This window comes from Oncorhynchus mykiss, chromosome 7, assembly GCF_013265735.2.
Source record: "Oncorhynchus mykiss isolate Arlee chromosome 7, USDA_OmykA_1.1, whole genome shotgun sequence".
Classification (NCBI taxonomy): Eukaryota; Metazoa; Chordata; class Actinopteri; order Salmoniformes; family Salmonidae; genus Oncorhynchus; species Oncorhynchus mykiss.
The window spans coordinates 31,603,867-31,631,468 of record NC_048571.1 but is presented as its reverse complement, the minus strand read 5'-3'; the positions used below and the strand labels follow the sequence as shown (position 1 = coordinate 31,631,468).

The window sequence follows — 27,602 nt, the reverse complement described above, 5'->3', positions numbered from 1 at the left end:
GCCTTTAAACAGCTTGGAAAATTCCAGAAAATTATGTCATGGCTTTAGAAGCTTCTGATAGGCTAATTGACATAATTTGAGTCAATTGGAGGTGTACCTGTGAATGTATTGCAAGGCCTAACTTCAAACTCAGTGCCTCTTTGCTTGACACCATGGGAAAATCAAAAGAAAATCAGCCAAGACCTCAGAATATTTTATTTTGAAAAAAGCCTGGTTCATACTTGGGAGCAATTTCCAAACGCCTGAAGGTACCACGTTCATCTGTACAAACAATAGTACACAAGTAAACACCATGGGACCACGCAGCCGTAAAGTACAAATCAATCCCAGAACAACAGCAAAGGACCTTGTTAAGATACTGGCGGAAACCGGTACAAAAGTATCGATATCCGCAGTAAAACGAGTCCTATATCGACATAACCTGAAAGGCCGCTCAGCAAGGAAGAAGCCACTGCTCGAAACCACCATTAAAAAGCCAGACTACGGTTTGCAACTGCACATGGAAACAAAGATCGTATTTTTTGGAGAAATGTCCTCTGGTCTGATGAAACAAAAATTGAACTGTTTGGCCATAATGACCATCGTTATGTTATGTATGGAGGAAAAATGGTGATGCTTGCAAGCCGAAGAACGCCATACCAACTGTGAAGCACAGGGGTGGCAGCATCATGTTTTGGGGGTGCTTTGCTGCAGGAGGGACTGGTGCACTTCACAAAATAGATGGCATCATGAGGCAAGAAAATTATGTGGATATATTGAAGCAACATCTCAAGACATCAATCAGGGAGTTAAAGCTTGGTCACAAAAAGCCCTGACGTCAATCCTGTAGAAAATTTGTGGGCAGAACTGAAAAAGTGTGTGCGAGCAAGGAGGCCTACAAACCTGACTCAGTTACAGTACATCAGCTCTGTCAGGAGGAATGGGCCAAATTCACCCAACGTATTGTGGGAAGCTTGTGGAAGTTAAATTTAAAGGCAATGCTACCAAATACTAACTCAGTGTGTGTAAATTTCTGACCCACTGGGAATGTGGTGAAATAAATACAGGCTGAAATAAATCACTCTCAACTATTATTCTGACATTTCACATTCTTAAATGAAAGCAGTGATCCTAACTGACCTAAAACGGGGAATGTACTAAGATTAAATGTCAGGACTTGAGTTTAAATGTATTTGGCTAAGGTATATGTAAACGTCCAACTTCAACTGTGTGTACATACAACTAGGAATACATTGACAGATAGTAAACCGTGGCCGAAGCGTATATGATTAGTCAAAAAGGTTTGTGTGAAAAGGATCAATGCAGAAAGGTAAAGTTACCCAAATAGCTATCAGGAATAACTATTTAGCAGTCTTATGGCTTGGTGGTAGAATCTGTTCAGGGTCCTGTTGGTTCTAGACTTTGTGCATCATTATCAAAGGGAACAGTCTATGACTTGGGCGGCTGGAATCTTTGACAATTTTTAGGGCCTTCCATAGACATCGCCTGGTATAGAGGTCCTGGATGATAGGGAGCATGGGCCCCTTGATGTACTGGGCCTGCCGCTCTACCCTCTGTAGTGCATTACCCTCAGTCGGATGCAAAGCAGATGCCATACCAAGCGGTGATGCAGACTGTCAAGATGCTCTCAATGGTGCAGCTGTAGAACTTTTTGAGGATCTGAAGGCCCATGACAAATCTTTTCAGCCTGAGGGGGAAGAGGCGTTGTCATGCCCTCTTCACGACTGTATTGGTGTTTTAAGACCATGATAGATCCTTAGTGATGTGGGCACCGAGGAACTTGAAGCTCTCAACCCGCTCTCGACTCTCCATTTCCTGTAGTCAATGATCAGCTCATTCGTCTTCTCTATGCCCACTGTAATGCTTTTAAAACACTTGTTTTGATTGTCAATGTACTACCGTGTCAGTCATTTGATGGATGTACTGCTCAACAAAAAGATGGCTTTTAGTAGATGTTTATGACTGAGACATTGAGAAGGATGAAGATTCATATATATACAGTTTGTCAGAAGCACTGCAATAAATATGAGCTGACATTATATATATATTTTTTGTATTTAGTTCTGTTTTGGTTAATGTTTTTCTATTTTTTTTAGGTTTTCGCTATCAAAAATCACAAAATTGGGTGTTGTAAGTATCAATTTTTACATTCGATTTTCCTCTGTAGTTACCCTTTAATTGCAAGAGTGCACCAGCCAGTGACCATTGTTTGGTTAGCAATGTTTCTGTAGTGCTCATGTGATTGCAAAGTTTGCAAAACAAATGGCCATCGGATTGATGCAAATAACCATGATATCATTCTGGCAGGTTTTTTGGAAAGCCTTTCCATTTACTGGAAGAGGGTTGTCATTACATTAACATCAATGCTAATAGCTACACAAGGTGGTAGACAAACAGACAGGGGGCCTTCTTGTTTACATTTGCTTAATTAAGGCAAATCAGTTAAGAACACATTCTTATTTATAATGACAGCCTACCTGGGAACAGTGGGTTAACTGCCTTGTTCAGGGGGAGAACAAAATATTTGAGTCACTGATGCATTTTGTTAATGTCTTATGATAATGTTTGGCAAATTCATGAATGTTCTACTAAGTTCAATACATTTTTGAATATTATTGAATTGCGTTTTTTAATTTCTGGATTCCGTGAATCTGGCAATGTTCTCCAATTTTATAGGAGCCTAATGATGTCCTATGCAATGTGACAAAAATGTAGTTGTTATGTCCTTCTCTGGATACACTCAAATGTACAGAGAACCTAACAAAGTGCAATGCAACTAAAATGGAGTTGTTTGTCCTTCGCTGGATCATCTCAACTGTATAGAAAATGTAAAGTGGCACGCTTGATGGCTGTAATTGGCTAAGAAGAGAGTGTTTGTGTGGTTAACAGACTGCTCAAGGGAGGCCATATGGACTGTGTGCTATTTTTGCATTCCTGTATAAAAAAACATAGGGGCAAATCTGTCACCGCCGCCTAATTAATGCAGAATTGTCCTTTAGCATGCATTAAAGGATATCTATGCTAAACTGCCGATACAACAAACTTTATCTTGCACAGCTTCACTTGTAGACAACAACATACCGTTTGACCCATTTACCAGACGTTGATTCCTCATTGCCCAGTCCACTGAAAAATGTATTTACTGTCTTGCCCCCAAACCGGGAGTTTATTATTAAGGTCAAAGGTGAATGCCTTCTTAGGGAAGTCTGTAATCCACTCCCTCCGATTACTTCCTGTTAGAGCTGTAATATCCTGTTGCCCATCTCTGTCGTGATTGGCCGTGGCATAAATGGCTCTCTCTCTGCCCTCTGTAACAACGCTGGCAGCCGTGAGAGTAAAGACCCTGAGAATTCTACTCCATCATGGCACATCTGTCTTCTTCCTGAGCGTGAAATAGAGCTACTCGGCAACACTGGCTCAGGTCCACACCACTCAGAAATTGCACTAACAGATATACTGTACAGCAAGACACACTGAGGATGATTGATGGGTATATTCTCAGAGCTTTCTGTTTCTCTATATAAATTGTAGACCCCCTTCAAATTAGTGGATTCGGCTATTTCAGCCACACCCGTTGCTGACAGGTGTATAAATCCTGTTGAGGATATGGCTGACTTATGCCCCCTTTGGAGGAATTGGGTACCCCTAGTAAACTGAAAAATAAATCTGTCAAAAATTGCTAATATATGCATATAATAATTATTATTGGATAGAAAACACTCTAAAGCTTCTAAAACCATTGGAATTATGTCTGTAAGTATAGCAGAACTCACAGGGCAGGCATTCTTCCAAACTAGTTTTTGTGGTCATGAAAGTTGGAGCAACTTTGACGTCATCGCCCCCACCCTTCCCAACCAGTTATTAATCTGGGGAGACTTTCTATGTCTTCCACTAGATGTCCTCATTCAGTAGAGCTTTTAATCGTTCAAATCGCGCGAGAATTGGCCCTATGGGAGTGAAATTAGTGTGTGCCATGAGAAAATATGTTGTGCGTTGGTGCGCGAATTGGTCCCGGTCATTCCTTTGTTCCAGCACTCCTGGGAAGAGCTAACGATGACCGGTTGAATTGAAATTTGTTTTGTGTGTTTAAAACATCATAAAGCTTGCTTCTGCACTTAGTTTGACCTGTTTAGTCGACATATAATATGTAATTTTGAAGTTTTGCCTAAGGCTCATTCACGCAGATGAGCAAGGACCCTGGGCATCTTTCTTTTGGTGTTTTTCAGAGTCAGTAGAAAGGCCTTTTTGGTGTCCTAGGTTCACTGTGACCTTAATTGCCTACCGTCTGTAAGCTGTTAGTGTCTTAACGACCATTCCACAGGTGCATGTTCATTAATTGTTTATGGTTCATTGAACAAGCATGGGAACCAGTGTTTAAACCATTTACAATGAAGATCTGTGAAGTTATTTGGATTTTTACTAATTATCTTTGAAAAACAGGGTCCTGAAAATGGGATGTTTTTTGTTGTTGTTGCGTTTAGTAAAACATGGCATGAATCTATCATCGTATTTGCAGGTCCAAGAAAAAAAATGCCTTTTATAAACATTTAATGCAACTCTGTGTAATTTTACATATTAGCGCAAACAAATTACTGGAATTAGGGGCTAAGAATGGACAGAGAGATAAGTGCATTTGTCCATCTTATCATATATTTCTCTAATTCCAAATCAGTGTGTCTTGTTTGCAACGAAACTGTCCCTGTTTGCAAATAATTACATCAGATAAATACATAATTGGCAGGAAACATATTGTTTTTAATAAATTCAATTATAGTATTAACAAGCTTCTCATCTTCACGCTCTCCTTCTTAGACTGAATAGAATATAGGCTAGTCCACACGCAAGCTAGTGCATTTTTGGGACTAGATCTAATCGACAACAAGAATTTGAGTAAACTTTTGACTCCTCCTGAACTAACCCCGTCTCCCTACCCAGCACAGCAATTGCTTAAGAAGCACACCAAAAAATGTGCAGCAAGACCAGAGCATGCTGGGCTCAGGGTTGGAATATCCAATGCGGTGTGTAATGCAGCCTAGTTTTATTTACACCATCCCGACAGCTGTTTTAATAATATAACTTGATCTGTGCTTCTCCGAACATGCACTTCGTAGCATATAGCCTGTAGGCTATGTATCATTTGATTGAGATCATACTAAATAGCTTATAGGCGCAATTGTTATTTCATGCACAGCAGAGAATCAGAGATGTGGGGTGGCATCAGTATACAGTGCATTATGGAATTATTCAGACCCCTTGACTTTCTCCACATTTTGTTACGTTGCAGCCTTTCTGTTTTACTTTTCTCATCAAACTACACAACACCCCATAATGACAAAGCAAAAATGTTTTTTTTAACAGAAATATGACATCAGAACATTTAATAAGTACTTTGCTGAAGCACCTTTGGCAGAGATTAGAACCTTGAGTGTTCTTGGGTGTTCCAAGCTACAAGCTGTATTTGGGGAGTTTCTCCCATTCTTCTCTGCAGATCCTCTCCGGCTCTGTCAGGTTGAATGGGGAGCGTTGCTGCACATCTATTTTCCGATCTCTCCAGAGATGTTCGATTGGGTTCAAGTCCGGGCTCTGACTGGGCCACTCAAGGACATTCAGAGACTTGTCCCGAAGGCACTCCTGTATTATCTTGGCTGTGTGCTTAGGGTCGTTGTCCTGTTGGAAGGTGAACCTTCACCCCAGTCTGAGGTCCTGAACGCTCTGGAGCAGGTTTTCATCAAGGATCTCTCTGTACTTTGGTCCATTCATCTTTCCCTCGATCCTGACTAGTCTTCCAGTCACTGCCACTGAAAAACATCCCCAAGGCATGATTCTGCCACCACCATGCTTCACCATAGAGATGCTGCCAGGTTTCCTCCAGACATGATGCTTGGCATTTAGGCCAAAGAGTTTCTCTAAATCACTGGGTGCTGACATAGTGTTTCTTCAAGAAACTCATATTAAACGCTCCGCTCAGGCCAAGCTACGAGTCGGCTGGATCGGTCAGATATACCAGTCTAACTTTGATGCAAAAGCGAGAGGGGTAGCAATTCTGATAAGGAAAAACATTCCGTTTGTTTACTCATCCTCGATTTCAGATCCTAATGGTCGGTATATTATTGTGGCTTGTACACTGAATTCGAAACCAGTAACCTTGGTCAATTTATATAGACCCAACTTCGATGATCCATTATTTTTTTCAAAGGGTATTTAAGGACATACCAAATATCTCGGATACAAGTGTTATTGTTGGAGGGGACTTTAACTGTACGTTAGATCCTCTTTTAGATAAACAGCTATCAAGGTCACTTCAACAATCAAATGCCAGTGTCTGTCTAAATACATTGATAACAAACCTTAACATTGTCGATATTTGGAGACTGACGCACCCAACAGACAGGGATTACTCTTTATTTTCATCAGTTCATAAATCATATTCCAGAATTGACTATTTTTTGTTGGACTCCAAACTAATCTCAGCGGCTGAGTCGGTTACCTATCACCCTATTCTAATTACGGACCACTCTCCTGTGTCCATGGTGCTGAAACTCTACAATATGTCGACAGGTCGGCGACCGTGGCGCTTAGACGCATACCTGCTGAAAGATGAGGCTTTTTGTCAGTATTTGAAGGAGCAGATTGCCTTTTTCCTCGGAACTAACGACACGGGGGATGTTGACGACTCCACCCTTTGGGAATCTCTAAAGGCTGTGATTAGAGGTTACATTATTTCTTACACATCAGAGAGGAAGAAACACGCCAATACTAGGCTAAGAGAAATTGAAAGAGAGTTAGGGGAACAGGAGAACGTTTTTAGGACGAATTCCTCGTATACAGTCCTTGAGAAGATCACAAAGTTAAAAAATGAATACAATACCATCCTTTCGAAACGGGTGGGCTCTTTACTTGCTAGAACGCAACAAATTTATTTTGAACTGGGTGACAAACCACATAAATTATTAGCAAGACAGCTAAGGCATGTACAGGCATCTAGAGCTATTCACAAAATAAAAGACAAGAAGGGTAAAATAGTAACAGATCCGCAGGATATTAATAAATGCTTTGCGCAGTTTTACTCAGAGCTATACCAATCAAAATGCGATGCTACTGATCCACAAACTATGGAATGCTTTCTCGCTGAATGTGAACTTCCTAAACTAGACAGGGGGGCAGCTTCTGCACTTGATGCCAGGGATAACTTTGGAGGAAATTAACACAACGATAGCACAATTTCCAAACAGCAAGGCCCCTGGGCCCGATGGATATGTAATAGAATTCTATAAGAAGTACTGCGCCAGTCTAGCTCCACTTATGTTGCAAATGTTTAAACAATCCAAAGAAAATGCCAAACTCCGGCAAACACTGTATGAGTGTACAATAGCACTGATCTTGAAAAAAGATAGGGATTCCATGGAGATGTCGTCTTATCGCCCCGTGTCGTTACTCCCCATAGAAAACAAGGTGTTGACAAAGATATTGGCAAACCGATTGAAAACATATATTTCTGACATCATACACCCTGACCAGACAGGTTTTATCCCGGGCCGACATATACACTACAATTTGAGACTTTTTCAACGTAATGTATCACGATCATAAGGTTGAGGCAGTGGTAATAGCTCTTGATGCAGAGAAGGCGTTTGACCGGATTGAGTGGAAATATATGATGTCGGTTCTGGAGCACTTCGGATTCGGAAAGGTATTTATTAATTGGATAAGAATTATTTATGCACACCCAATGGCGTCCGTGGTAACCAATCAAGAAATGTCGCAGTCATTCCGCTTGTTCAAGGGGTGCCGACAGGGGTGCCCTATTTCGCCTGCTCTCTTCGCTATAGCCATGGAACCCCTTGCTACTCGCATTCGGGCATGTGCCGATATAGCTTCTGTTAAAATAAAGGACACACAGCACAAAATTTCCCTATATGCAGACGAGCCTAAAACTTATTCCACCCTTACTTAACTTGATAAACACATTTGGCTCCTTCTCTGGCTACAAGATAAACTGGCAAAAAAGTGAGTTGATGCCAATATCACGGCCTGTGGATATGCAATTTCTGCAATCTACCCCGTTTAGAACAGTGATGGACAAGTTCACAAGCCTTGGCATTGTAGTGACAAGAGACCTCGATCAGCTATTGAAAATGAATTGGGACACGAAAACATATCAGCTTAAACAAAATATAGATTTTTGGAAAACTCTGCCTATCTCCTTGGTTGGTCGTATAAACTCTATTAAAATGGTTGTCCTACCCAGGTTTCTCTACCTCTTCCAATGTCTACCCAATTTCATACCACAAAGCTTTTTTAAGAAACTGGATTCAATAGTGACTCAATTTTTATGGGATAACAAGGCAGCCAGAATTTCAAAGAAGCATTTATGCAAGTACAAAATAGAGGGGGGTTTTGGCCTTCCTCACTTTAAACTGTATTATTGGGCTGCTAATCTGAACATTGTGTCTTTCTGGAGGGAAAGCTTACCTGCGATGAGACAGAAGGATATGCCTGCATGGCTTTTTATTGAGCAGGCCTCCTGTCAACGTTCCTCACTCCCTGCACTTGTTAATAGCCCATCATATGTGAAAAAATCCACTTATGACTCTAACCCAGTCATTTGTCATACGCTTAGGATCTGGAAACAGATTAGGTATTTCCTTAACATACCCACTGTATACATTGACAGCCCGATTTGCCTGAATCATGCTTTCCACCCCGCATTGGATGATGTGGTGTTTTCACAGTGGAGGAAGAAGGGGCTCACAACAATTGGTAATCTATACATAGATGGTCAGTTAGCTTCATTTCAACAATTACAGGGAAAGTTCAACATGAAGTCCAAGTAATTGTTTGTAGATTTTCAAGATAAAATTGTTATAAGGCATATATCTGGGGAAGGGTATAAAACAAATATTCCTAGATTGTTGAAAGTTTCAAAAAGCCCAGTGGTCTCCATCAACTGTCTATACAAGGTCTCACAGTTAACAATTTCATTAGTAAAAAAAAAAAAAACAAGCCATAAGGTTGAAGGAATTATCCGTAGAGCTCTGAGACAGGATTGTGTCGAGGCACAGATCTGGGGAAGGGTGCCAAACAATTTCTGCAGCATTGTCAGACATGCTCTGACATGCACTGTCAACTGTGTGACCTTATATAGACAGGAGTGTTTCTTCCCAAATCATGTCCAATCAATTTAATTCACCACAGGTGGACTTCAATCAAGTTGTAGAAACATCTCAAGGCTGATCAATGGAAACAAGTTGCACCTGAGCTCAATTTTGAGTCTCATATTGTAGCAAAGGGTCTGAATACTTATATAAATATGTTATTTATCTTTTTACATTTACAATACATTTGCTAACACTTCTAAAATCCTGTTTTTGCTTTGTCATTATTGGATAGTGTGTATAGATTGACGAGGACTTAGAACCTTATTCTAAAAAAATATATGTTTTAACGTAACATGTGGAAAAAGTGAAGGGGTCTGAATACTTTCCGAATGCACTGTGTAGCCTAATAAGCAACTAATTATAAAACACTGAGAAATATTGAAATTTCATCACCCTCCCCTGGACTAGATAAAAAAAAATACTAAACCCTCCCCTTGGCTGAAATTGAAAAGGCAATGACCCTACTCCATGTTCCTGCAGGTAACCATTATGTAAATAACAATACGTCCCTAACCCTTGCCTTAAATTAAGTTTTTCAGTAGAGAACTTAACCAAGAAAGTTGATCAACTATGACTTCAATATTGAAGATGTTTTATTGCCACATACACCAGATAGGGGCAGTGAAATGTGGTGTTTTACAGGGTCAAAGTGTAGTTATTTGGTCTTCTGTTATTAAAGCAGGCTATTGATTAGGCAGGCTAGGTTAGCTAGCTAATGTTTAACCACATAAAAATGATCTGTATTTTTGGTTTAACCAAGAGCATTGTAGCTAGCTTGCTATTTTAATGAGGGGTTAGTAGAGAAGGAGGACTTGGAAGACCAGCATTACTGGGAAAGTGTGGCAGAGGAGGGAGAGGCAGGGTGAGGAGAACAGACAGGAAAGGCTCTCACTGTGGAAGACATCCTTGATTGAGATGGGTTGAGGGAGATCCAAGCGAGATTAAACTCCAAACTAAATAGCCAATATTGTAAACCACTAACTGCATACTTTGAGATACAGTCTATTTGAAATACATATTTGATTTCTTTAACTCTGGCAGTTTTTGAGCAATTACAATAAAAGAGAATGACCTCTAACCATATTCTCTCTCTCTCTCCATGCAGGCCTACTTTCACTATGTGGTGGGGAAGTTGTTCTCAGCTTAGCTGACAGCGATAGGACATACAGCAGTCCTCTCTATTCCAAGTACTTCTCTCTGCATAGCACTCTGGGTACTTCGTGCAGGTAACCATGACTTCTATCATCACCCCTGTAACCAGTGTTGTATCGCTATAATGTTTTATAATTTCCTTAATCAAAGTTCGTCATCCTCCAATTGCAATGTCTGCCTATGCCCACACATATTTTCTAAAGAAAATTGTATATTTGTAATGCCCTCAAACAACAAGTCAGGCTTAAGCGACCTAATTTCAAAATAGGCCATCACTGTCAATCGTGAATGATAATTCTTCATTACTGGTGAAACGTCCAAACTGCATCTCCATGCTAATCATGTTTGTACTGTTTGCAATAACTTTATTGCAGGTACAGTAGGCAGTTCAATGTATTGAGTAGCTTACACACTGTATCATAAATACATTTTGATTTCATCAGCTTGAACACATCGTTACAATATACCATATTACAGAATAAAAGAAAAGAGGGGTGAACTACTTGCATATTTTAAACATGCTATCAAATCAATTGTGCAAGTAGTAAACATAAATTACTATGTAGAATCGCTGGAAATTCATTTTAAAACAGCCATAAAATCAAGTTTTTGTTGTGGTGTACTCATGCATCTCAAACTATAACCTAAATGCATGATTACCTCCAGCTTGGTCCAATTCCATCATTACGGAGATCTTTGTGGGCTATACTCGGCCTTGTCTCAGGATGGTAAGTTCGTGGTTGAAGATATCCCTCTAGTGGTGTGGGGGCTGTGCTTTGGCAAAGTGGGTGGGGTTATATTCTTCCTGTTTGGCCCTGTCCGGAGGTATCATCGGATACCATCGCCACAGTGTCTCCTGACCCCTCCTGTCTCAGCCTCCAGTATTTATGCTGCAGTAGTTTGTGTCGGGGGGCTAGGGTCAGTTTGTTATATCTGGAGTACTTCTCCTGTCCTATCCGGTGTCCTGTGTGAATTTAAGTATGCTCTCTCTAATTCTCTCTTTCTTTCTCTCGGAGGACCTGAGCCCTAGGACCATGCCTCAGGACTACCTGGCATGATGACTCCTTGTTGTCCCCAGTCCACCTGGCTGTGCTCCTGCTCCAGTTTCAACTATTCTGCCTGTAATTATTATTATTTGACCATGCTGGTCATTTATGAACATTTGAACATCTTAGCCATGTTCTGTTATAATCTCCACCCGCACAGCCAGAAGAGGACTGGCCACCCCTAATAGCCTGGTTCCTCTCTAGGTTTCTTCCTAGGTTTTGGCCTTTCTAGGGAGTTTTTCCTAGCCACCGTGCTTCTACACCTGCATTGCTTGCTGTTTGGGGTTTTAGGCTGGGTTTCTGTACAGCACTTTGAGATATCAGCTGATGTACGAAGGGCTATATAAATACATTTGATTTGATTTTGAATTCCCATTTACAATTGCACACCCTGACATACCAAGTGTAAGAACCGACGCTGGAGATGAGAAGCAGGTACGGAGAGTGAACATTTAATTTACACTGACATGGAACAGGACAGGAACAGCGTCAGAACTAGGTAAAACAAAGACATACAGCAATCAATGCTGAAGCGGGGAACAGACAGATATAGCGAAGGAAATAACACAAGTGATTGAGTCCATGTTAGTGCAATGAATCGGTGATGCGCGTGATGAGGGGATCAGGCGTGCATAATGATGGTGGCAGGAGTTCGTAGTGCTGGGCAGCCTGGCGCCCTCAAGCGCCAGGGAGGGAGAGCGGGAGCAGGCATGACACCAAGCTAGAACGGGGCCTGCGTCTCAACTAATAGCCAATGTAGGCAAAATATCCCAAGCAGGGCTACAGCCACTCTGGTTTTAGCATCCTCAGCAGAACGGTGTCGCCTGGTCACATGTCGTTCTGGGTTCCACTGCGCAAGAGGGGGTCCATGGAGTTCTATGAACATCAAGGCAGACAGAGTGAATTTTAAAAAAAAAATTCAACATTCTAATTGGCCAAAGTGATGGCATCCACAGTGCACACACACTTAGCCTACAGTTCTTCATCAATCTCGCCACCATCAGAGAGAAGACAGGGTAATTAAATATAGTTTATTTAGAATGTATCAGAATGAATTTTCCAGAAATAATTATACCAGCTCTGTGTATTTTCAAATTGGAAAAAAGTGAGGGAGCGCCACACCTCCGTGCTCCAGCAGCATTAGACCCCTGCCCGTAACCTAATCATTAGTGGTACTGAGAGTTCCTCTAATTGCTTTGACGTTGTATGGAGGCATTGTTCAATACAGAGCCATGTTGACTGACGAGTGGCATGGATTGGTATAGCTCGGCTCAGTCCCACATAGGATGTTATCACTTATTTTGCGAAAGGATTATCAATAGTTGCCTCATTTGATACAGCAGCAGTCATAAAATTGACTGTTACCTTGAATACAAAACAAACTTTTCAACTCTGCATGACATTTCCTGACATTGCATTTTTACTCCCTCTCTCACTGCAGTTGTTCTCAGGAGACGGGTCAGTGTGTGTGTAGATAACATATGTCTGACAAGGTGGATTCATGCTTCTACTTCATCGCCCTAGACCAATACACCTACAAGGCGGGGGATGCCAAGTTAGGACCTGTGAGTCACCTTTGATCTTGACGCAATGTTCTTCCAATGGTTTAGGGGTCATGGGTGTTCCCAAACTCATCTTTTGCCTTACACAACTCAGCACATACACTACCGTTCAAAAGTTTGGGGTCACTTAGAAATGACCTTGTTTTTGAAAGAAAAGCACAATTTTTGTCCATTAAAATAGCATCAAATTCATCAGAAATACAGTGTAGATATTGTTAATGTTGTAGCTGGATCCGGCTGATTTTTAATGGAATATCTACATAGGCGTACAGAGGCCCATTATCAGCAACCATCACTCCTGTGTTCCAATGGCACGTTGTGTTAGCTAGACCTAAGTAGATTCCACTCAAGGTATAATATAGCTATTTCACTAATTTCCCAATTACCTTGCTTATATATCAAGTTGAAGCTGGTTTTACCAAGTCATTTGGTGCTTACTTTTCAAGCTGGCTAGCAAGCTAAACAGACAGCTCTGAAGCGCATCTGTTTGACATCATGTACCCAAGAACTCAACCAATCACTCGACACAACACTGGACTGGCCAAGGGCAAGCATTTGTTAGCTCTTCCATCACAACAGTGAAAGTGACCAAACTAATGTTTCTAGACACGCACCCACCTCAAAGCCCCCTTCCCGCTAGCCTGAAATCCAAACCAGAAAAAATATAAATTGAAACCCAAAGGTGTCAAGACAAGTGACTGTTGTTGGTTGACAATGATGATTTTAAATGGTTTTACACATTTGAACCATGTTTCCTTGCATACAGATCTATATTTTTGTAGTCATTAATTCATTTTTGATCTGCAGCAATAATGTTGTGCTCGCCCAAAGTGAGTCCGCTCACCGAACATCCTGTTCTCTCAACCAAATTTCTTTCTCAACTGGTCTGTGCGCTCGCGGCACTCATCCTCTGTTTGCGTGACCCATCTTCTGCACTCTCGACTCAGTGTTTGCTTTCTCAATTATGTTTCATCTTGCTCGACAGTGCCATCTCATGCGCAATGGACTTTAGAGGCTGATTTGACCAGATACTCCCTTGACAGATAACAGCACTCACAGCGGAAGCCAGATGAGAGCTCACAAACACTGGGATCAAAGGCAGAGAATGTAAAAAAGTTCAAGATACAAATGAATGGCTCAGTACTGCAGCCTTCAAGACACAGACAGTGCAAGAGAGAGAAAGAGGGAAAGAGAAAACGGTCCTCATGAAACATGATTAAAACATGTTGCTTTGCCACTCTTGGAGGAGAGAGCGCCCCTGGTTACAGCTTGGCTTTTGTGATTCCCTCTGTGTTCCAAACTGACGATAATACAAAGAGGCGGATGCTTGTTCAAGAAAGTTCAGCCAGTCAAATTTTTCCTTTCATTCAAGTTCTTACTATGTGCAGAGTAGTTCAATAGTTCCAGTCTGTTGTGTATATATATATATATACACACAAGCTATATGCTATAATTTCTTAGCCCATGTTAGCTATGGGTTCAGGAGTCAACCCTAATTAGGAAATGTGTAAATAATAAATTAATGAATAAGGCAAGAATGTATAAAAGAAAATGATAGCTGAGCTAACACTCAGAGTTAAGATTCCTTTACAGCTAGGCTGGTTGTCTATAGAGTAAAGGGTTGTATTCACTAGGGGTTCAGCAGTGAAGCTGGAGAAACCCTAATGTATTTGTTGGCGTTATTATTATTATTCCAGTTCCGCAAAAAGTTTGTGGAAATATGTCAATTCCTGTGAGATGGTAAGTTCTAGGTGGGTGCAACCTTGCTTGGGTCACACCCTCTCATGCGATGCCACGCCAATTGGCACATGCTGGTGCTTTAGCAATCAAATGTTGAAAGCTCACACCCCTCACCGTGTGTCGTGAAATTCGGTACATAGGTCCCTTTCCTCACAAGGAACACATTTCCCTGAAGGAACCATGAAGTCCGCCATTATGGATTTTCCACCACTTAGAATTTTGTAAAAACACTACTTTGGTACTGAATGACCGATCTGTACAAAACTTGAAAACTTGACCAAAGTCTCCCAAGGTAATATTTTCCAGGGCAGTATCTCAAACAACAAACATTCACATGGTCTGGCACATGACATATAAATCCGACACGGATATTCGTATTCGGATTTATAACACTGTCAAGACTCAACATACGCAAGGACATTCAGATCGACCACGTGGTGGTGCTACAACGGGCACATGTTTATACAGTACCTCTTGATCAGTTTGATGAAAGAGTGATGAAAGTTTGCACACATGCTCAAGAAAATGAGTCTAGCTATCCTGTAAAGTGTGGTTCAGTGTGGCTGCATGGTGGCACTGTTGGACGGGAGAAAACATTAATGCAAGTTAATTGACGGCCATATTGTTTCAGCTAATCTTGAAATATATTGGGTTTGAATATGTATATCCATAGATGCTATATGCCAAATTTGGTGCTGATCAGTCCAGTGATTCTGGGAACATCATAAAAAAATGTCAAAGATACATCAAATGCAAATTGCATGGTCAGTTTGATTTTGAGTTCTGATATTTGTCAATTGTGGTAAACAGTACAATAGTAGCTCATCCTAGGGCAATGTGTCCAATTTGTCATGATGGTGGCACGGTAGGCCCATAGCTGAACCCCGGCATTGCTGCTTGCAGCTATCTTTCAACCTGTTCTTGTCCACAGAATTTTTACTGCCTCAGCCCCAGGTACCTATCCAATTATTTAAGACTCTGATATTGACTGTTTCAAATTTAAAGAGTCGATCAGGTAAGAACACCTTTCTATATACCAGTGCGGATGAGTGGAACAAACTAAAGCAACAACTTAAAGCTATACTGAACAGAACTTATTTTATAAACAATGTCAAAAGCTGGCTGATGACTGAACCATTTTCAAATCTGTATCTATGTAAAACATCTATGTCTGTACCGCAATGAAAATAAGTAATTCACTGTGTTATCCCTGTCCAAGTTTGTAAAATGTATGAACTGTGTGTATATGCATTTTTGTCAAATAAACTGTCAAATAAAAACAATACAATCAATCAATCAACCCCAAATCCATGACTCATGTAATAATGGGCATCTCTGGCAACACCTGTGTTTGAGCGTTTAGAAACAAAGATTTCAGTGTCATGTTCATCAAGCACCAAAGAAAGCAGAACTAAACAGGGCCCCTCCATAACTGGACTTCAGCAATGCCTGTGTTTCTGCAGCATGACCTAATGAACACGATCCGGGCCTGTATGCCAGTGGGTTGCAGTCCGATGGCTCACTCTGGCTAGTGTTTATCTATCCATCGTTTCCTGTCCGATAATGAGAGCAAGTGGGAGTGAGGTGAATAATTGCACGCCTGCGGCAAAACGTTCAACTTCCCTTTTACTTTACGGTCAGGGGATTGCTGATTTTTTTTTTCAAAAAGAAAAAGAAAATGCCCTTAATGCAATCCCTCTCATCTCCAATCTGTAGTTTTTTGCGCATATTAATATTCTTGAAAAAGAAAAAGGAAAGAGAAAGTGAAGAGGGAGAACTCCCACACTCTCGTCCCCTGGTAGACGGTGGTGATGTGATAAGATAGAGGCAGGGGTGTGGGAGGGAGAGAGGGTCCCTGTACGCAGAGAAATGATAACCCAAAAGGCAGAGGAAGCATTGCCTCCCCCACAGCCTCATCATCACACACGTGCAAGGACACACGCATAAAGACAAATGGACGAATGCATAAACACACACTCTTGCGTGTGGACATACACAAACAACACACAAGCACAAACACATACACACGCATGCACACACAAACGAACACAGACAGAGGCTCATGTTCAGAGCAATACATACACAGACAGACATGCTCACATACAGTACATACTTGCATAAACAACTCAACCAAACCTTTGAAATTTACATTAAAAGAGACGCTGATTGTGAGTACTCCTGGATGCTAGTGCAGTTATGCAGTTCCTGTGAGTGGGTACTCCATGGGTGCTCTATGACCTTTTGTTAATCAACAGATACCTTTTACTGTGGGTCCATTAACCAGCCCTAGTTTTGGCCAGCGTCCCAAATGGCACCCTATTCTCTATATAGTGTACTACTTTTGACCAAAGCCCTATTGGTCTTGCACCCAATAGGGAATAGGTTGCCATTTTGAGACTTGAGAAATGCAAATTAAAAATCATACAATGTGATTTTCTGGATTATTTTTTTTTAGATTCTGTCTCTCACAGTTGAAGTGTACCTATGATAAAAATTACAGACCTCTACATACTTTGTAAGTAGGAAAACCTGCAAAATCGGCAGTGTATCAAATAATGGTTCTCCCCACTGAGATGAGATGAGCAATGCAAGATATGTAAACATTATTAAAGTGACTAGTGACTAGTGATACACTGGTGATACACAGGCTGGTGTTCGCTGACTTTGGAGTCAAGCAAAAGTGACTAAATGGAGGAGGCAACGCGAGTCAATGCAATGGAGCCTGAGGTAACGTTAACCGGTTATGACTGTTGTTGACTAGGCTAGCGTTAGACACTAAACAATTTTGTTGTAACTCTACTTGAAGGAAACTAGCTAATTGAGTCGGAAGTGTTGTGTAACACCCCCCAGCAAATTATGTTAGCAAGCAACTCAACTGCAACTAAAATTGCAACATAGTTCATACGTGTACCCCTGTTATTAGGTGACGTTAGTTTCTTTAGCTAGCTTCCACCTCAAATAACTTAGTGTAATACATTTTGTTGACAGATTTTGTTTTTGTAATGTTTTGTTAGCTCCACCTCATTTAGATAGGCTGAAGTTGACATAGCTAATGTTTGCTGAAAAATAAATGTCCCTGTATTTGCTGTGTGTGTGTTGACAAAGCCTACATGACAGGTATCTTGTCAATGCCAACTGATATATCTGGGTTCCCCACTCAAACGTTCTTAACAAAACCTTTGTTTTCAGGATGACATGCAAATCCATGTTATTTCTAAGGCTATTGTTTATTTCAAGTATATTCTTGAATATAACTATAGACTAATGGATGCCTTAATTGTTTTCTACCAACAGGGAAGACCAGTTAGTACAGCATGCCAAACTGACCCCTTGGTGCCACAGTGTTCATGTGCTGTGGTGGAGAAGAGGTCCACCTGTCACGATCGTTTAGAGAAGGATTGGACCAAGGTGCAGCGTTGTAAGTGTACATCTTTCATTATTTGATTAAGACCAAAAAAAAACTGAATGTAACGTTTTGTAGCGCTAACACAGCAACTATACAAAAGCAAGATCTCACAAACTAAAGGTGGAAAAAAGGCTGCCTAAGTATGATCCCCAATCAGAGACAACAAAACTAGAATGCCCACCCAAATCACACCCCGACCTAACCACATAGAGAAATAAAAAGGCTGTCTAAGGTCAGGGCGTGACACCACCGGGACGATTACTAAAGAGGTCGGGGCCCAGCTAGATTGTGCTCACGACCATCAGTATACAACCGAGTCTTGCCCCTCTACGCCACAGATGGAGCTGACGGAGAGTGAGATCAGTGAAGACCAGAGCTCGCTGTATGAACCTGAGAGCTCAGAATCACAATCATCAATCACAGTGCGAACCAAGAAATACTATCGATCACTTTGGGGGAGCGGGGTGGTGCTCCGAAAATGGAGAAGTAGCAGGCCATTCAACAGCGAATTCAAAGATACACCCATCCATAAAGGGAATCAAAGTGTAAATGTTTTACCATAGATTTTTTTACCCTTTTCAATGGATGTGCTACCTTGTCTCGGTCCTGCCGTTTCGACTCTCTCTCTCAACCTATGAATGCTCAGCTATGAAAAGCCAACTGACATTTGCTCCTGAGGTGTTGAATTGTTGCACCCTTTATAACCACTGTGGTTATTATTTGATGTAAAAGGGGCTTTGTAAAATACATTTGAGTGATTGATTGTTTGCTGTGCTGGATGCTGTGTATTCACTAACTGTCTGAGTGATGGAAAATTGTTATAGTATCTGTAACATACTTTGGTGTGTCTTTAATCTGCATATTAAATAACAAAGTCTCTCCCTGCTCTTTTTTTCGGTAAAAAAGTTGAGGGATGGGGCTGGAGAAATGTAACCACTCTGAAATTCACAGACAGAGCTATAGATGCAAGGACTGACCACCCATGATATCAACATTGTAATCCTGTTTCTATGATCTGTTTCCACTGTCATGTACCCAGTTTGCTTTGGATAAAGGCATCTGGTAAATGGCATATATTATTAAAGTCTACTTTGACAACTAGCTACCCAGTGTAGTTACCATTACTTTCCAATAAATGGCAACCAAGGCTAGTTGAAGTCACTACTCTAGTGTCAGGGACATGGGATTAGTATGCACTGAAAGTAGTTTATCTGGTTAAGCTTGAACCTGTTGTTAAAGTGGACAAGCTCACTAATACTATTTTTACATAAGGCGCAGGCATTTGGTATATGTTTTAGGCTAGGCTCGATTTACTAAATGAACTGGTTTTAATCAAAAGTTTCTTCAATTCCTTTGCTTCTGGCTATGTGCGCCTTATGGAAGAAACGACACACGCAGGGATGAGACGCCATACAACTCGTCCAAATCTCCCATGTGCCCATAGGGTGAACTGGCGATAAACTGTCAGCCTGTACGCGGAGAAAACAAAATCATAAGAAAAGTTAGTCTGATACCGAAACTAAATCACAATGTATTTATAATGAGCACGCCCCATTATTGGTTAGAATGAAATTTCATGAATCATGATGCTGTCTGCGATTCAAACTCCGGTAGTCTAATCAAAAGGTAAATGTGTCACCATTGTGCCAAACAGCGCTGGTGATAAACATCGTTATAGGATACTGATTATATATATTGAGCCACTACTGATATTAACCTTAAACAATGTATAATCAAGCAAAATGTCACCAATTATTTAACTGGCATATCAGCTGCTGACTGGTTGAGTAACCTCTTCTGCCAAGTCCTTCATAAGGATTAGTGACACGTCCAATAAACACGTCCCCATCCAGACAGACTGACAGGAACCTCTGACTGCCACCATCCTCTGGGATTTTGTGCTGTATCGCCACCATCTCTCTACAATACACACACTCTAGCCATTATTTGGCAGCATCCCCACTCACACTAGTTTGTGTTCGTCTAAGCCGACCCTCTAGCTGAGTTGTTTCAGGCGGTATATCTGTATTGTTACTGCTACAAGAACAAACTCTTTGATCTGGGGCAACGATCGACTCAAACAGGTTTATTGGCTCCCTAACTAATATTATTTCATTCTCTGTAATAAACTCAATCTCTGACTCGGAGCTACTCTGTAAATTCAGCCATCTTTTGGGAGTTCCAAAATGTACTCTCCTGCCAGTGACGCAACAATGTGAATATGGTGATTTACAGGTACAGCTAGCTGGCATTCTAAATCATAGTGTTTCCATTCCCCTTTAAAAGTAGTGCACTATAAAGGGAATAGGGTGCCATTTGGGTTGCATCCATTGTTAGCATACAATGTCACACACAGAGAAGGGGGTAGAGGGTTCTATCTCAAACCATTGTGCTAGCGATTGAGGTCGGGTCCCTTTATGACGGCGACCAAATGTCCAAATGCTTTTGACTTTGATTCAATTAGTCCTCTCCTTGTTCTTTGTGTCTCTAGATGTCCATGTTAAGTGCTCCGTTCCCCTGTTTGTTTATGTGGGCCCATCCATGTGTGTGGTTTGTGCCAGTGAGGGCTGTCTCCCTCTCTCAGTGCATCTGTCAGGATGTGAGTAATAGACCGATTATGCTGACAAACACACACAGGTGGCCGCTATCGCCTTTATCCAGTCCCCAGATATCTATTTATCTCTCCCACCCTCCCTCCCTCTTTCTCTGCCTCTCTTTAGTCCTGTCTCCTTCTTATTCTCTTTCACATGCTATCTATTTCACACACACACACACACACACACACACACACACACACACACACACACACACACACACACACACACACACACAGGTTCACAACCCCCACACAACCGTTGAACAAGTCATAAACGATACTGAAGCACATAATGACAGAACACAAATGAAAACATTTGTTTGTGTGTGGCACCATTTGAAATGAGTTGTGGTCTTCTTCACCATAATAGAAAGCACTGAATGTATGTCTCTGAAGATATTCTCCACCCGCAGTCACGATCCACTAGCCACAAGTCATGTTCGGGAATGCATGCCAATTTATTGACTTTCCCCATCGACCGTATGAAAAAATACGACCTTTATATTTTATAAGCACGCATGGACACACAGGCAGCGAGTAAAATATAAGTGCCAAAGGAGTGCCAACTTATTTTGCAATGGGATAGGTGCTGAAATTGTGAGGCAAATCAGGTTAGAGGGGGAAGTGATAACAAAAAGGCGTTATAAAATATCCCCGCTGATGGATGACCCTTTAAATAACAGGCTCAATTGCTGGCTTTATCAGTGCAGGCACAGTGAGTGAGGGAAAAGGCAATGCATCTTAAAGACAGGAAAAGGGAAGCTACTGGAGTCCTACAGCAAAGAAGTTGAATAGAACCTTCACAACCTTAACCTTAACAAAGCTCTGAGATTCTTCCTTTCCTAAACTATGAATTTTGGCCCTTATGTACCAAGAAGAGGAAGAAACACTTATTTCACTTAATTACCATAACAGTAAGAGTATCAGTAAAGTATTGTATTACAGAGCCTTAGGAATGGCTTTCTCTAGAAGACCTGTCTATAGATGTAGACACAATAATCGACTACCCACAGCAGTGTGTTGCCGGAAGGCTGACTTTTTTAATGAAAGGGAAAGTTAATACAAGTGGGAATAGACAACTATCAGGGCTCCAGATTATTTAGTCGCATTTTGCGACCCTTTAACTTGGCTTTGCGAGTTACATTTTGAATTGGACGCATTGGTGCAAGCTACACATTCTATCTGGTCACCTCAATCCAATTGTCCCATCTTTGGGGCAGATAAAATCATGAATTTGTTAAACAGTAAAGTGTATTATCCTCAATATTCTGCTGTGCCAGGCCGTTTCTCTGGGGCTGCTATAATGAGCGAGCTTCTCACACTCTCTCTCCCCCTCATGTACCCATCATGATTGTACAACATTTCAAAATTCAATTGCGGGGAAAAAACACAAAATGTGGGGGAAAAAATTCTCCACAATAAAGAGAGGAGTCTCCGCTTTCTGTATGTATAATATAATGTATTTCTCAACAATCATTATTGAGCTCAAAGCACACTGTTTTACAATCAAGTTATCTGATATGGCTTTGAAATACAGAGCGTGTGAAATCTGCCATCGTACAGTAGATTAATACATGGCTACTAGCAGTATATGTTCAATTTAGAGGTAGCGACCTAGTTTATGTGTTTTGAGTTTCCACTTCCTCAGGTGGGGAATTAGCACCAATTGAATTAGGCCTATATAATATTTTATAAAATATACAATATTTTCAGAATACGCTAAAATCTCAGGATATTAAATGAATAACAAGAAGAAGAAGAAGAAGAACTGATGAAACTGAATGGGAAAAATATTTTTTATCATTTGTATTTTGTATTTATACCTTTGGTTATTCGATCTGGTCACTAACATATGCCTATGACTTTGCAGCACATTCTTGTTTCAAAAACATTGAATCTGTGCTTCAGAACCAAAAAGTTGTGTGTCTTGACTGTTGACCAATGACCAGTCATCATCATTAGTGCGTAAAGGCAGGTGCATATATTCAGATTAGTGACCAGAAAGCCCTTGTTTCATTTTCTCAGGTTTTGTCTGGCAAAAACAGAGTAGCCTACTTACATTACGTTAATATTATCCATAGAAAGTACTGTTTAGCAATCTGCTATGGACGCTATCTGGTGATTTCATTGATCATCTTCATATTTCAAATAGACCTAGTGTGGTTGGGTTATAATTATATACCTCAGTGGTACTGGCAATATGTTTAAAGATATCTGTAACATTGCACAACCTCAATACTTAGGGAATGAAGGTTTAACATATTCTGGACAATTGATTATGATATTTGTGAGGAAGAAAAAGGCTACAGATGGATCATGTTTCCCATCCGATCCTGCACCCTCCACCCTCCGCTGCTTACAGTTAGGCCATGCCATCCTGCTTGCTCTGGAATCCAGAGGAGTGGTAATGCGACATGATATCCCTACTCGATATCGACGGCTAACATGAATCACTTTCAGATCAAAATGCAGGAGTAAAACAAAGTTTATTTATGTATCTTGTGCATCACTGTTTATGGCTGTAATGACATTTGCGCAGTGATTGTGCGCATGTGCGTGTGTGGGGGTCGCAAGCTTTGAAACATTCCTTTTTGGGGGTCTCAAAAAAAGTTTGAAAACCAGTGAGCTGGCAAGCAGATTGCTGATTTGCTGTACAGCTATAGGATCGGGTGCAGCACAAACATCAAATTGGAGTGAGAGATGATTGCCATAAATTAATATAAAAAAACAACTTTTGGGTGATCAAGTAAATTAACCATTTACTTTGCAAGATCACCAGCAATGGGGCATCAAGCAACGATTACTAGCATATGCCTATTGGTCTTTTAGCATGTCATAATTGCTTCAAATGTATAATTTAGTTGCATTTGGAATTTGTTGTCAACATTAATTATTACATTTTTTTTGTGTTGTAGAGAAAATAATGAAAAGGGCTGTCTTGTAGCCTCAATAAATAGACAAAGGTTAGTAGTAGTTGAAAAAGTCATTGCATGTATAGGTTTATTTTACTTGACTTGAAACTTGAAAAAGATTTTGACTCGACTTAACTTGACTTGCTCTTACTGTGGAATAGAGGTCGACCGATTAATCGGAATGGCCAATTAATTAAGGGCCGATTTCAAGTTTTCATAACGTTCGGTATTTTTGGGCGCCGATATTACTAGATATTATCTAGCGTGTCCTGCGTTGCATATAATCTGACTGAGCATACAAGCATACAAGTATCTAAGTATCTGACTGAGCGGTGGTAGGCAGAAGCAGACGCGTAAACATTAATTCAAACTAATTAATTCGCACTTTCGTGCGTTTTGCCAGCAGCTCTTCATTGTGCGTCAAGCATTGCACTGTTAATGACTTCAAGCCTATCAACTCCCGAGATGAGGCTTGTTTATGACTTCAAGCCTATCAACTCCCGAGATGAGGCTGGTGTAACTGAAGTGAAATGGCTAGCTAGTTAGCGTGCGCTAATAGTTTTTAAAACTTCACTCGCTCTGAGCCTTGGGGTGGTTGTTTCCCTTGCTCTGCATGGGTAACGCTGCTTCGATTGTGGCTGTTGTCATTGTGTTGCTGGTTCGAGCCCAGGGAGGAGCGAGGAGAGGGACGGAAGCTATACTGTTACACTGGAAATACTAAAGTGGCTATAAGAACATCCAATAGTCAAAGGTTAATGAAATACAAATGGTATAGAGGGAAATAGTCCTATAATTCCTATAATAACTACAACCTAAAACTTCTTACCAGGGAATATTGAAGACTCATGTTAAAAGGAACCACCAGCTTTCATATGTTCTCATTCCTGAGCAAGGAACTGAAATGTTAGCTTTCTTACATAGCACATATTGCACTTTTATTTTCTTCTCCAACAATTTGTTTTTGCATTATTTAAACCAAATTGAACATGTTTAATTATTTACTTGAGGCTAAATTGATTTTATTGATATACATTATATTAAGTTAAAATAAGTGTTCATTCAGTATTGTTGTAATTGTCATTATTACAAATACATGTTTTTTTTAAATTGGCCGATTAATCGGTATCGGCTTTTTTGGTCCTCCAATAATCGGTAGCGGTATCGGCGTTGAAAAATCATAATCGGTTGACCTCCACTGTAGAATGCACACTTGGGCTTGACTCAAGACTTGACCCAATCTTTTTGGGACTCGACTTGGAGACTTGGACCTTGTGACATGAGACGTTTTTGTGACTTGGTCCCATCTCTGCTAGAGTTATTTTTACATTCACATCTGAGTCATTTAGCAGGCACTCTTATCCAGCGCAACTCATCGTACTTAAAAAAAAGGCTGAACCAGCTATGTATAGGTAAATAGGTATATCTGCAGTAATATTGATAGTTCCATGCTTTTCACTCTCAGGAGAAAAATAAAACTAATTGGAGGAGTGATTAGGCATTAGGAATATGACTGTGGGCATATTTAATTGTATTATGCCACATAACTTAACTTATGTGTCACTTTTGTGCCACCTTCAAATTTAAATACTTTACTGGACTTAAGATGCAATGCCGAGTAATAAAAAATCATATTCTAAGACGAGTCGTGCATTGATCAATAGGATTGGGTGGAAGTCCGTTTAATATTTCAGAGAATACTAATGATGTTTTTAAATGTGATTTTCAATAAATATTTGATGTGTTTCCCTTATTCTAAAGAGGGAAAGTGCAAATTAGATGTCATCATATAATTCAAACAGAGATGTGAGCTAATGGTAATGCATATGGGGCAAGGAATCAAATCAACTCAAACAGATCACAAACAACAATAGGATTGCTTAAAGACAGAAAGACAGAAATGCAACTGGATTATGTCTGGTCTAAGTGTAAAACGTCTTGTAAAAGTGCAAACTGACGATATTGGACAGTTCCTGGCCACATTGACGCGACCTAATGTCAAAAACCACACTTAGAATTCTCTGCAATGTTGATAAAACCGTACTAACCATTCTTACCTCATACTCTTCCTTGAAGCCGTAGCCCTGGCCACACTTCATCTGGGTGATGTGCTGGAGGAGGTCGGCTACACGGATGGCTGGCTGGAACTGGCCTGCTTGGTAGGACATCTCTACTGACTCACAGCCCCCGTATGGGTACGTCTGGATGGTCAACGATGGCTGAGCCAACTCACTATGGCTGCTGTCTGTGGAACAAGGAGAACAAACTCAGTATCCACTTACTCTGTGATATTTGGGTTAGCATTGAACCACATAGCGGTCAGTCTGTGTAAGAAGGATGCAATGGAACTCATTTTAATATAATGAAATCTCTTGTTTTCATGAAATGTTGTTCTCCCAAACATATTGACTGTAGTACTCGCGCTGCTAAAACACTCGACAACTGTTACTCCAACTTCTGGGATGCCTAGAAGGTCCTCCCCTGCCCTCCTTTTGGGCAAATCTGACCACGACTCCATTTTGCTTCTCCCATCGTATGGGCAGAAACTCAAATAGGAAGTACACGTGCTAAGGACTATTCAACGCTGGTCTGACCAATCAGAATCCACGCTTCAAGATTGTTTTGATCACGCGGACTGGGATATGTTCCGGGTAGCTTCCGAGAATAATATTGACGAATACACTGTTCAACGGCACAGACACGATGTGGCAGGGTCTACAGACAATCACCGACTACACAAGAAAAACCAGCCACGTCGCGGACACCGACGTCTTGCTTCCGGACAAGCCAAACACCTTCTTTGCCTGCTTTGAGGATAACACAATGCCACCGATGCGGCCCGATACCAATGACAGTGGCCTCTCCTTCTCTGTGGACGATGTGAGTAAGACATTTCAGCGTGTTAACCCTCGCAAGGCTGCCGACCCAGACGGCATCCCTAGCCGCATCCTTAGAGCATGCACAGACCAGCTGGCTGGTGTGTTTACGAACATATTCAATCTCTCCGTATCCTAGTCTGCTTCAAGATGGCCACCATTGTTCCTGTACCCAAGAAAGCAAAGTTAATTGAACTAAATTACTATTGCCCCGTAGCACTCCTGTCATCATAAAGTGCCATGAGAGACTAGTCAAGGATCATATCACCTCTACCTTACCTGTTACCCTAGACCCACTTCAATTTGCTTACCGCCCCAATAGATCCACATATTTTGCAATCGCCATCACACTGCATACTGCCCTGTCCCATCTGGACAAGAGGAATAAATATGTAAGAATGCTGTTCATTGACTAAAGCTCAGCATTCAACACCATAGTACCCTACAAGCTCATCATCAGGCTCGAGGCCCTGCCCGCAACCACAGGGCTCACCAGAGGGTGGTGGGGTCTGCCCAACGCATCACCGGTGGCAAACTACCTGCCCTCCAGGACACCTACAGCACCCGATGTCACAGGAAGGCCAAAAAGATCATCAAGGACAACAACCATCCAAGCCACTGCCTGTTCACCCCGCTATGATCCAGAAGCACATAGAGGCTGCTGCCTACAGTATATACAGGCTTAAAATCACTGGCCAGTTTAATAAATGGAACACTAGTCACTGTCTACATATCTTGCAATACCCATCTCATATGTACAGTGCCTTGCGAAAGTATTCGGCCCCCTTGAACTTTGCGACCTTTTGCCACATTTCAGGCTTCAAACATAAAGATATAAAACTGTATTTTTTTTGTGAAGAATCAACAACAAGTGGGACACAATCATGAAGTGGAATGACATTTATTGGATATTTCAAACTTTTTTAACAAATCAAAAACTGAAAAATTGGGCGTGCAAAATTATTCAGCCCCTTTACTTTCAGTGAGGCAAACTCTCTCCAGAAGTTCAGTTAGGATCTCTGAATGATCCAATGTTGACCTAAATGACTAATGATGATAAATACAATCCACCTGTGTGTAATCAAGTCTCCGTATAAATGCACCTGCGCTGTGATTGTCTCAGAGGTCCGTCAAAAGCGCAGAGAGCATCATGAAGA

General features: G+C 41.0%; 1 protein-coding gene across 5 annotated transcripts in view; it reads right to left on the bottom strand.

Moving 5' to 3' along the window:
- Nucleotides 1-27,602, bottom strand: part of LOC110527653 (receptor-type tyrosine-protein phosphatase T) — a 511,724-nt gene that overhangs the window by 84,759 nt on the left and 399,363 nt on the right. For all 5 annotated transcript variants that reach the window (XM_021609068.2, XM_036983141.1, XM_036983142.1 and 2 more), the window contains one exon: nt 25,627-25,814. In XM_021609068.2, coding sequence (XP_021464743.2) covers nt 25,627-25,814 — 188 coding nt within the window. The remainder of the gene's footprint in view (nt 1-25,626; nt 25,815-27,602) is intronic.